The sequence below is a fragment of the Pyrgilauda ruficollis genome, unplaced genomic scaffold, assembly GCF_017590135.1.
Source record: "Pyrgilauda ruficollis isolate IOZ18807 unplaced genomic scaffold, ASM1759013v1 scaffold21, whole genome shotgun sequence".
Classification (NCBI taxonomy): Eukaryota; Metazoa; Chordata; class Aves; order Passeriformes; family Passeridae; genus Pyrgilauda; species Pyrgilauda ruficollis.
The window spans coordinates 7,038,913-7,050,872 of record NW_024520318.1 but is presented as its reverse complement, the minus strand read 5'-3'; the positions used below and the strand labels follow the sequence as shown (position 1 = coordinate 7,050,872).

General features: G+C 41.8%; 2 protein-coding genes across 3 annotated transcripts in view; one reads left to right on the top strand and one right to left on the bottom strand.

Annotated features, from left to right (window-relative positions):
• The first annotated feature begins 142 nt into the window (after nt 1–142).
• On the top strand, nt 143–3,558 carry DNAJC19 (DnaJ heat shock protein family (Hsp40) member C19). Its single transcript, XM_041467964.1, has 6 exons — nt 143–259; nt 531–582; nt 870–943; nt 1,275–1,354; nt 2,044–2,114; nt 3,366–3,558. Exons 1-6 carry the CDS (start codon nt 257–259, stop codon nt 3,434–3,436), a joined length of 351 nt encoding a protein of 116 aa, XP_041323898.1. The 5' UTR covers nt 143–256; the 3' UTR covers nt 3,437–3,558.
• A 1,749-nt stretch (nt 3,559–5,307) lies between these two features.
• Nucleotides 5,308–11,960, bottom strand: part of FXR1 (FMR1 autosomal homolog 1) — a 33,087-nt gene continuing 26,434 nt past the window's right edge. Inside the window, exons 13-17 of one of the 2 annotated variants that reach the window (XM_041467962.1) lie at nt 11,336–11,539; nt 10,461–10,661; nt 9,632–9,712; nt 7,178–7,269; nt 5,308–6,327 (exon numbers count right to left, since the gene is read on the bottom strand). In XM_041467962.1, coding sequence (XP_041323896.1) covers nt 6,157–6,327; nt 7,178–7,269; nt 9,632–9,712; nt 10,461–10,661; nt 11,336–11,539 — 749 coding nt within the window. In that variant the 3' untranslated portion in view covers nt 5,308–6,156. The remainder of the gene's footprint in view (nt 6,328–7,177; nt 7,270–9,631; nt 9,713–10,460; nt 10,662–11,335; nt 11,540–11,960) is intronic. The other variant, XM_041467963.1, reaches the window with a different exon arrangement.

The window sequence follows — 11,960 nt, the reverse complement described above, 5'->3', positions numbered from 1 at the left end:
CCAAACAAGAGAGGACAATAAAAATCCGCCCCTCTGTCCCTGTCCGCCCCTCAGGCCCTGTCCCGCCCCTCAGTCTTTGTCCCCGCCCCTCTGTCCTTGTCCCCGCCCCTCAGGCCCTGTCCCCGCCCCGTTCCCTCAGGCCCCGCCCGTACCCGGGGCGGTCCCGGCGCCGTTCCCGCCCCGCGCTTTACGGCAGCGGCCGCGGTTTGCGGCGGGCCGGTGGGTGCGGGCCGGGCCGGGCCGCGCTCGGGCGGACATGGTGAGTGAGGGGTGCCGGTGCCCGCCCGCCGGCTGCCGAGGGCCCGCCTCGGCCTTGGCCGCGGAGCGAGGGCCCCGCAGAGGCCGCTGGCTCCGCTCTGGGCCCCGCGGTGAACGCGAGGGGCCGGGATCCCCCCGTTGCCCGCAGCTCGGGGGTCCCCGCGGGCGCCGTGCGTGTCACGCCCGCCGCGCCGCTAGGCTGGTGGCGGCGTGTCCGAGCTTGTGCCCTTGTGCTGCGGTAACAAACGCCGTGTGTGTTCGTTCCCATGCAGGCCAGCACGATGGTGGCGGTCGGCCTGGCCATAGCGGCAGCCGGATTCGCAGGTGTGTGGGGGACGGGCGGACTCTGCACCCGGCGCTCTGCGCGCCCCGTGCTGCTGGGCAGTGCCTCGGGGCTGCTCGCAAGGTAGTTTAATCGCTGCTACCGGGCGCTCTTTCGGGAGAGCCTGTGTTAGTGGCTGGAGTGAAACAAAAGATCAAAGTGCTTACTATTTCATCTCCCAAAAAAAGTTCATTCCACGCTGTCGTCCACAAGTTCCCAGTTGCACTGACTTGGTAGATGTTTGTTCAAGGAGCTATATTTAATCTCAGTCGACGCTGCTCTCTTTAAGGTCGCTATGCAGTAAAGGCTTTGAAGCAAATGGAGCCACAGGTAAAACAAGCCCTTCACAACCTACCAAAATCTGTAAGTATTTTTATTTAAAACTTTACTTGGTGAAATAACTTGCAGACTGTTGTCTCTGTATAGCATTGCTGTATTTTCTCCTGTGCTTTGTTAGTTACAACAATTAATTGCAGCAGTTCTGGTGGTGACTGATTAATAGAGAACTTGTTTGGGCCAGTTTAAGTAATTATTTAAATAATGATTCTCTACTTCAACTGAATTTCCTCTTACAAGTGAAGTTTTGCTATTTTTACAGACTAAAAGCTCAGCAGCTACTAAAGCAATAATGAGTTGTTTTAACTGATACTTAGAAATTAGTGTGTTTTAAACTAATAAGTTTTTTTTCTTTCAGGCCTTCAGTGGTGGTTATTACAGAGGTGGATTTGAACCCAAAATGACTAAACGAGAAGCAGCTTTAATACTAGGAGTGAGGTAAAGGAAATTGATCAGAAATGAAAGGTGAACAGCATTCCAGAGCCACACGTGGTCCAAATAAGTCATTTCAGGGAGCCTTGGGGTTCATTTGGTGTGAGGAACACAATTCTGATGGTACCTTGTGGTTCCTGTCAGCACTGAGGAGTTCCAGGTGGATGCAGAGTGAAGGTGCTGCAAACCCACTTCTTGGATCTGGATTAAATTCCTCACTTCTGGAACGTTGTAGATCTGACTGTGGTGGCAATCCCTGACAAAGCAGTTGAGGCCAAATACACAAATCTACCAAATAAGAACTTTCAACTGTGAGGTTTTTTTTGGAGTTCTGGAAGTTTTTTTTACCTTAATAAATCAAGCAGGTTTTTTTTTTTTGTTTTTTTTTTTTGTGTCTAGCAGCCTTTAGGAAGTTTTCCAAAAAAAACAGTGACAACGTAGTTGTGTTTCTTTTGAACTGTGTGGATGACCCATTAGACTGCTGTAGCATGTCTTTGTCAGCATTCAGTGTTTTGGAAGAGCCCTAGAAAGCCTCTCCAGGATTTAGACACCACATATCAGTAGCAGGAAAAGAGAAACATGTTAGCTAGAGAATTTGTGGTAAGGCAGAGTGCTCACTTGTTCTCAGACACCTTTTGATGATCTGGGGAATTTCATGAGGGTTCCTTAAGTCAGTTTTTTTCTCTCTTTCAAAGCCCTACAGCAAACAGAAATAAAATTAGAGAAGCTCATAGACGGATCATGCTTCTGAATCATCCAGATAAAGGTAAGGAAATTAAGTCCTGTTGATGAATTAATACATGTTTTTAACACAGATGAATAGAATTGTGTAGGGAGGAAGTCAGTGATACATAACCACCTCAACTGCTAAAAAACCCACAGAAAACTGAGCGAAGAGAAATCTTAGGGTGCCTTAATCCACGTGGGTCTAGAGCATATTTTTGTGTGTGATGTTTTAAAAGCAAGCAGACAGGTTCAGCAGGTCAGTTTGTTAGCTGCTCTGTCTTCTGTGAATACCACGGTAGAATGTGATTTGTTAAAATGAGACTTAAAATTGCCTTAATTTTAGATGAAAACCCAGAGTACCCTTGTGTGTTTTACATACCACTTGAGAGTTTGAGTTCATGGGAATGCCTTAGGAGTTCCCATAAATGGGAAATCCTGAGCCTTCCACAGCTGCTGGAGACATTAAATTATGAAATATTCCTGTTAGTGGTACTCTGAAGGCTTAGAATCTAGTTATACTCAAAGTTAGTAACTCAGGGCATCTATATCTATTCTAAATTCAGTGAGTCAGAATCATGTGTTGGTGTTTGACATTTAACTTCTTAATCATTGCTTAAAAGGTAAAATGGCTTCCTTTAAAATGATTGTTGAATTCCTTCTATGCACCAAAATCCAAAATAATCCATGAGGATATGCCTTTCATAGGTATTATCAAATGAAAGTTACCTTCAAAATGAACCTTACTGAGCATATGCAGGAGCTAAAAATAGCATTTGGTGTTGTACATGACCTAAACAAGTTGAAATAATCTTCAAGTAAAACATTATAGTGCAGTTAATGGTATATATGCTACCAACAGAGTCATTGTCCCTCATGGCTTTACAGCGTTGGTGCATTTCACTGTGGGCTCTGTCTCAGTCTCCCTGAGCAATTTTTTGCCTTGTTTGAGAACTGAACTGGTCCCTTGGTACAGCAGCACTTTAGCTGGGCAGGGTTATCTGCAGACCTGTACTCACCACAACTGTGCTAAGTCTGTGGTAACCAATTCATTTATGACTGATAAAACTGGAGGGAAAAAACACTCCAGGAAAATAAAAGCATCTAACAGGAATGGGTGGTCTGACACCAAGCTCCTGCAGTGACTGAACTCAGTGCCTGCAGTCATTCCCAGTTTGTTCTACAACTGGCAGAAAGACCACACTCTTTCTTCCTGTATCCTCTGGCATTATTATCAACACAGGAGACAAATGTTGGGTTTTTTTCATCTGATTTGAGGTTCTCTTTCTTCTAGGTGGATCTCCATATGTAGCTGCCAAAATCAATGAAGCTAAGGATCTACTAGAAGACCAAGCTAAAAAATGAATGAGAAAGAAAATCACTCATTCAGAGGGTTTGTCCCTGCAAATGATTATTTTTGATAAATGGCTTAAGAAAAGTTCTAATGTCAGTCTTTGACTTAATATAAATGAAGCTGGAAATACAAATCCAGGGAGGCACTTCCCTCCCAACTTGGTCATTTTTTTTGGAAATACATGAGGGAGTGAAGCTTAAAGATTTTTTTCATAGCTGTTCTTTGTTAAACAGCAAAATCTGCGACTCAAATATTTTCAGTGCTTGAGAGCAGTGACTTGGTGTGGCCAGTGTGTGTTACCAGGCACAGGTAGGCTCGTGTGCTGTCACCTCATTTCTGTTCAACTGGCCCTGTTTAAAGTTCACGCTGCTGCTTTTCCATCTGCTAAAATTAGCACACTGAACCTGTTTGGGAATGGGGTGGAAAAACCAAGAGGATTTATTGGACAGGAGGAACTGGGAGAGATGTGTGGTTGTCTCTGCCTGGAGAAATAAAGTACAGGAAACAATGTACTCCCTTGTCCTTGCCTTGTGAAAAACAAGGTTGGTTAAGTGTTACTGATGGATCTGGAACATCCCAGATTTTTTTAGTAACTTTTAGTTTTGACAGGTTTTAATAGCATTTAATAAATTCAGTATTTGTAATAGAAGTCCTGTAGTTTTACACATTATTGTACTCTACAAAGCCAGAGCTCACACAGTGAGGTTTGCATTTATGGTGATTGGGAAACAGGAGCTCTTTACATCAGTTGCTGATACCTGAGCTGGATTTGTGCTCTGTAGAGCTTTTCACACCCAGCAGCTCGTGAGGGTCTCAGCTGGGGCCAGAGAGCTCTGTCATACTCCAAGAATCTTCCCAGTGCTCCTGCCACTCTGCAAAACACTGCACAGCTCCTCTGGGAGTTAATGCCCACCTGGGCATAAACACAGTGGGGCTGAAAGCTTCCACTACTGCCAGAACCTGGACTTTGAGTGCTGCTGGAAGCATCTCATCCTGTGAGTGCTGCCTGCTGTTCCACAGCATTGCTGTGGATGAGTTCTGGGCTGTTCAGGAAGGATTACCACAGTAACCCTTAACATTACAACCTCCCCAGAAAGGCAGTAATTTTGCTCTGCTACAGAATTCAAAGCAGGGTGAAGGACAGCTGGATCTCTGGAGTCAGCACAGGCCAAGCCATGTGCAGAATGTTTCTGTACCTAAGTACTTCCCAGCCAAACACTACCAACTTATTACATAACTCGTTTTTTAAATTTTCTCCACTCCTGTGCCTGCCGCATCAGCTGAGATACTTGTGCACATTTCAGTTACAGCTTTTAACTGGGTGTGTTGTTGCTGAGTGTCCAACACTGCAGTCCCATGACAAAGTGCACACACAGGTTGCTGCTTGGGCCAGCTTGGCTGCAGCTCTGGCAGGCAGAGCTGCTGAGAAGGAACTCTTGGTTTTATCCTTCTGACAAAATCAGGCAAGACAATTTTTTTCATTCAGTCAGTACAACTTCAACACAGCCCTTTGCTCTGATTTCTTACACCTCCTTGCTACCCAGATGATTTTCCACACCTGTTTTGTGAGCCAGGAAGGCTCATGTAGCTGAAAGATGCAGGGGTGTGCCATGCTTTAACTAATCAAAAACTACATCTGCATTAATGCCTATATATGTTAGTCAGGTTATGCAATTCTCCAAGGTAAGGAGTCTGGTTTTAGACTTGTTCACTGGTGTTTGACACCACTGCCTTAACAAAAGGAAGATCAGCATGTTAGAAACTTATGAAAAAGAGTTCAAGGTTCAAGCTTGCCTCACAAGTAGGTTTCCATTGTTAGTTAACAGCTTGAAAACCTTAAAGTCAATAGTAATTTAAATTTCTGATAGAAACAGTCAACAGATGGAAGATCAAAGTTTATTTTCTTTTACTACCAGCATACAAAAAAAACATATTGCACATCAAACAACCAAAAACAAAAATAAAAATACTCTACTAAGGACTAACATATGTAGTTTATACAGAATAAACTTTCTGGAAATTGATCTTTTCAGTAGTTCAGGTTATGTCTTAATGGACATGACTAATTCAGCTTAGTGTTAACTAAAGCTATGTTTGATTTTTAAATACTGTACAGTTTAATAAATAAACCAAACAAAGCCTCAATGTAGAACAGTCACTGCCAATGTCACCCAGTATCCCTGCAGATTATGAGAATTTAACAAATGCATTCCAGTGGTCTGCAGATTTTTCCTCTACATACAGCATTTAAAAAACATGTATTAAAACAGACCAGTTTCCAGACTAAACTAATGGAGAAATTACATTTCAGTGCAAAATATTTTAGACTGCATTTCTTTCTAGTATTCCTCAGGTGAAGAAGTGGTTGCATATTATTAAAAATGTAACAAAAGCAGCTAATGCTTTCATAAAGAGTATTATGTTAGGGATCCCCCTCACATCTTTGCCGTATTTTGAAAACAAAATAACATTTCCTATAGCCAGCAATTTTGTTTATTTAAATGTTACATATACTATCTCAAGGCACATCTGATGATATATTTATAACACAGTAGGTGTCAAAGTATGTTTAACATATGATTTCTCCAGGATCCCTCCCCTTTCTGTATTCCAAAATGGAGGAACTGAAAGTGCGGTGTCAAGACTGGCGATCCATATTCTATCTTTGGCAAGCTTATACAAGCACTATTTTAAATGTAATGTAAAAGAACTGTAAACTAGGAACTTCAGTTTATGAAACACCATTCAGCACTGCTTCTTCCTGATTATTTCCATCCTCCTGAACAGTGACTTTCTTTTCATCAGGGCTGTGCTGTAGTTTAGAAGGCTCATCCCCGGAGGTGGTGGCAGGACCATTCACTGCCTTTTCAGAAGGGCTGTTTTCGTCAATCGCGTCTTTTGCCTTGCAAAAACAAGAAGAGGGGAGTATTAAAAACATAACAATACAGAGTGCAATCTCAGATTCTCTCTAGCTCACACAGCAGCTTTGCAAGAGGGAACATCTCTTGTGTTCCTGCCTGTATCCTGCCCCTTGAAGCATTTGATCACTTACCTTGTGGTTTATGGTATATTTCTGTATCTGCCACTTTGAGGAAAACATGCCAACGTAACCCCAGGACTGCACACCCCCAGAATGCTTATTTATTTCTATTTGTCTAAGCCCGTGAAGGAGCTTACTGAAAAACTGAGCTTTACACCCCTTTTGAAGTAGCAAGATGACATTCTGCTAATGGATCTTTTTTACCTAAGTTGTGGCAATACATTGGCACTTTAGAAGTGAAGAAATTCTGCTTTATTCAGCTGTGATTGTTTATCAGGATAATGTAATGCCCCTCTGATCCTTTAAGGAAAAAGGATCAAAACCATACAATCTTTGTAAAATTAATTCCTTCTGAAATAGTTTATACAAGTCACTAAAAATGCCACATAGTATCCTCTACCCCTAAAATGCTTTAGGGAATAGTTCTCAAGACTTACCACGAGCAATTTTCACATTTTATTGCATAATGCAACATTACTAAATATAATATTTCAAAAATGTGTACGGACTTAATTTGGTCCCTAAAATCTGCAACAACAGACAACAAATTGTTGTCAGTTCTCTTTACTCTGGGCCCTTTTTGCTTTTAATGATTTGTTCTTGAAATCAAATGCACGTGTAGTCAAATGATGAGCTATCTAAAGCCTTCATGCCTTTACTGTTCTGCTGCAAGGGAGGAGAAAAAAGGAAATGCACATTAAAAAAATCTTACCGTTTCTTTCTTGGTTTTGGCTACTGTCTCCTTTGGAGGGTTTCTCTGTCTACTCTGAGATTCAGCTCGTGATATATAATCAGCTACTGTTACTGTTCAAGGAAAAAAATCACAGTGATGCTCACATCAGCAGTCAATTCAGCATGAACCTTCATGTCTTTTCTGCACAAGTTATGCTCTAACTGGGAGACATCTCACAAAAGGCCTTCACACTTACAGGTTATCAACCACACAGCAAGGATCAATTTGTTTCTGTTAAAAACAATTTCAGTAAAATCAGTGGTAACAATGATCTGAAGGTGGACTCTTAATAAAACCAATTTTGGTCCAATTGCAGAATTTACTGGAGAAGGGCTCTCTGTACTAAGTTTGAATAGATTTGGCTGCAGCTCTTTGAACTGCAGACTGTGTGTGTGTCACTGGGGTTTTATGAGCTGAGTAGTGAAGAATTTCACACTAATGAAATGAAATGAAGACACTTGAACAGTGCCCAGAACGGGGGCAGGTCAGAGCCTGGAATCACTTAGGATGATGTGGCATCAAATCTTTGGTACATCACAAAGTGACTGAGGAGGGAACTGGCCCTCCCTGAGGTACTCATAGTGCCAGCAGCACTGTGCCAGCAGCCCTGTGCCCTGGCTCGGCTGTGGCTGCTGTGGGCTGTGTGGACACAGGCGGTGCTGCCGGAGCCAGCCCAGCCCGGGGGCAGCACAGCTGTGCCTGTGCCAGTACAGCTGCACTCACTGGGGACAGCCAGGGCTCCTCTGACCTCTCCTTACCACCTCAACACATGTTCTGTAGCCTGCTTTTGTCTGATCCTGCCCTCCTGTAACCACACCAAGACTCAGTTCTACCCTTACAATACAAAGTATTGCAACTTCAGATACACGCTTGTATGTCTGAGCTCATTAGGGTTGGCAAGCATTACCTACTGAACTGTACAGTCATTTACATTTAGTGTATCAGGAGAGCTGTTCTTCTGGATTTAGGAATGACTGGGCATGAAATACAAATCAGACTGGGAACTACAACAGATTATTAATCTGTTACAGTAACTGGACTTGTTACAAATGGGTCCTTCCTGAACTGTGAAGGCCAAAGGAATTTCTGCACAAGTGCTTTTTCTTTAAAATGAGGTTTTGAACCCAATGCCTCTAATATTAGTAAACAGGAAGCATGTTTCATGCACACAGTGCATTCTTAATATTCCTCTGTGAATAAGGCACCATAATTTACATACAGCAATGTAAATTAAATGATACAGCTAAGTGACTGAAATACAGTCGTTGGCATTGGCGGGGAAGAAGGGAAGAGTTCCTTCTGTCTTAATTTCACTCACATTTACTAAGTATTTATGAAGACTTTACATTATTACAGCATTTTACCAAAGACATCAGAGAAATCTTGTTTGGGAGATTTTGTTATCTTCTTAGAATACTGAAGATTTAAAAGAATTCCCATGTTTTTCTAGAAATTACTAACATTCCTTTACATTGCTGGCTAAGTTTCTTAGAAGTAAAAGCTGAAATCCTTTTCACTTTTTCTGCCCCTTTACAAATCACTGCTACAAAAACTGGAATGTTGAGAAGAAATGTGTGAGTTTGAGGTTTTTTAGGAGGCTGGGGTGTTTGATTTTTTCCTTCCCCTAAGATTTAGCACAATAAAACAACTTTTTTCTTCTTAATCAAATGTTGTATGAGCACCACAGATACAAGAAAGACAAATATGGGTGAAATTTTGAACCTGTCAATCTAGAAGACCTTCTGTTACTACCCTGTGCCATGTATGTACAAGCATTTTCTAAACAGGGCATTGTACTGATAATTAGCCAGTTCACCTTTAACATTTCAAGTGTTAGTACACACAAAAGAAATGCAACAAGCCACAACAACAAAAAATTGGAAACATGCAATTTCACTTAAATTCCTCCTCCTTCCCACCCTCAATTTGCAGATGACTTAAACTATTCCCAACAGCCAAGGACTGAGAGCAGCAGTGTGATGCAGGTGTGGGGCTGGCAAACCCCACCCGAGTTCCCTCACTGAGCTCTGCCAGGACCCACATCCTGCCCCTCCAACACTGCTGCTCAGCCAGTGCTGAAAAGGTTGTGTCCCAGTCAGTGCAAGCGCACAGATGCAGTGAGTGCAGACCATGAACCTTCATGTTTGTCGTGATCCTGGACCACAGAACTCAACAGCCCTTTGGCCATTGACTTCAGTGAGAACTGGATCAGAAGCGTAACTCGTATGTCCAAGCAAAAAGTTAGACATCAATTAGTTTCATTAGACAGATTTTAGAAGTTTTCCTAGTAGAAGAAATGTCTTTGATCTTTATCTAGTAGTCTTATTAGTTATTGAGTAACCTTTTGATATTATGCAGCTCTATGTAAAACAGCAGACACAACATTCTCTCATGCTTTTGACCTGAGATTACCCACAACTCCACTCGAATTACCTGGCTGTCTATCTTCTGCCTGACCCCTGAAGCGACGCCTGCGGCTACGATTGCGTCGCTGGGGTTTTTTGTCACTATCATCTGCAATTGCAAAGTTTATAATGAACTATTTCTGATCATAAAATAAATAAATTCTTCAGCAGTTTCAGCATGGGGCAATTAAAATGGCTTCTGTTAAAGACAGAGACTAAGTAAGACAGAAAAGCTAAAAGAAAATTTTATACTGAAAGCATACACAATAACACAAAAGCTAGATTTTACTTTTTGTTCTTGGTTCATTAAAACATTTAGGCACATGCTTAATGACCTCAGATTTCATTTATTAAGTAACCATATGTCAAATTTTAGCAACATAACCCAGGGGTTTTTTTTCTACATTAAGCAACAATTGTATTCTCGTCCCAGTGAGTATCCAAAGAATTTACTGAAGGAAAGTTCTTAAGTAGAAGCTGGGTAGAGACAAACTAACAGCTACTTAAGGAGCTTTCCCACACCAAGACTGAGGTTACCAAGGACAAAACAGAATGTGGATCTCACAGTACTGTTTCTATCAAAGCAGCAGTGCAATGGGAAACAACAAGTCAAGTCTTTGGTGTCTCCATCAGACAATTTTTACAAAAAAAATGCACATGAAAAGGCTAGTGGAGCTCAGTAAACAGAAGATTCCATGGCACTGCCACGGAGGGAGTCTTTCTTTAATCAGACAGCAACCTTGAACAGAACAACGATTTGTCACTTACAAAAACAAACAAGGGCTTCACTACACTTACAGGGACAACACATTTATTTCTTAGCTTGCTCTGGGACTACCATCCAACCATTTACATACCTAAACCATTCTCATTAACAGAAGCTGTATCAGACTCTGTCATCCCATCCATAAGAACAGCATCTTCATCAGTCCTTCGCCGGCGTGACCTCCTGCGGCGGTTGCTGCTGTGGTGGGACTCGCTGGCGTCCGTGTCCACAGTCTGGTCTGACTCCGTGTTATCCAGCAAGCTGTACGGGTTGCTGTCCGGGTCTTTAAGCACTAAACAAACAGAAAGTGTCCACCTAAGATACTCTAGAGACATGTAACCATTTCCAGGCTGACTTACAGCTGTGGCTGAAAGTTTCAAACTACAAAGCAACCTTAAGGCAAGGTGTAACACACAGAGCTGAATTATTCGATGTCAAACTGGATCCTCTGACTCTAACCCAACAGTAACAATTTGGGGCACCATAACAGCCCAACCTGCACTTGCACTATTTAACCACAAAGATTTCCAAGGCGACATTTAGAGACCGTGTACTCAAAACTGTTAAGTATATAAAACACATCTTACACTTTGTGGTTGTGTGACACTTCCAGTGTTGTATTAGCACAGATTCTGATAAAACCTAACTTCCAGTCAATGATTTCCTCTTTCATTCTGTATCTAAACATAAGCTTACCTCAAAAGGTAGCCATAGACAACACGCCAAAGATTTACCAACTTTGCTAACAACGTTATTATTTGTGAGCAGTTAAGGAAGGAAATTAAGATCACTGTGGAAAGAAAATAAACAAAAACCTAAAACATCTGTATGACTCAGCTAGCACACAACTGCATTGAAATCCCAAGTTACTAAGATCATAATGTAAGAATGGAGTATTTTAAGAGTAAGAGGTTACACAGAAAATTGCAAGGAAGAAACTCTCAAAACCCATTTGGAACACAGTACCAGAGCTAATGGATGACTTTCCACCACGAGGTCCCCCACGCCCACGACCTCCAGACACGCTACGTCCTCGTCCCCCAGGACGTCGTCTGTTGTCACGTTGGTGCCTGCTCTCCCTGTCATCTTCTCCTGCCAAGGACCAGTCACTAAGTTCATCTTTTCTCTCAGATTCTGTTTCAGAGGGATTAGAGAGCTCAGAGTTTGTACCTTGTATGAGAAGGAAAAGAAAATTGGAAATTAATATGAATTTGGGGATTATATTCTGGTTTTATATCCTCACAGAACTATTCCAGCCAGCACAGTTGGTTATATATGTTATTTTTAAAAACAATAGAATGCATAAATGCATATAAATAAAAACACTAATACACACACAAGTATACAATCATAGATATATTTTAATGTTTATATATACTCATATATAAAAATACATGAGCACATAAAATATAGATCAGAAGTTACTTAAGTGAGAGTCTCAGTTTAAGTTTGTTTGTAGTAACATGTGAAATAATGGCTGAAAGATCACCAAATCTGTAATTTCTGTACACAGATAAACCAAGGATTTAGCAGGGTTTCCTCTCTTTGTCTACACACTGCAGGCATTTGGTGCAGTTTCTAGGCAACTTCT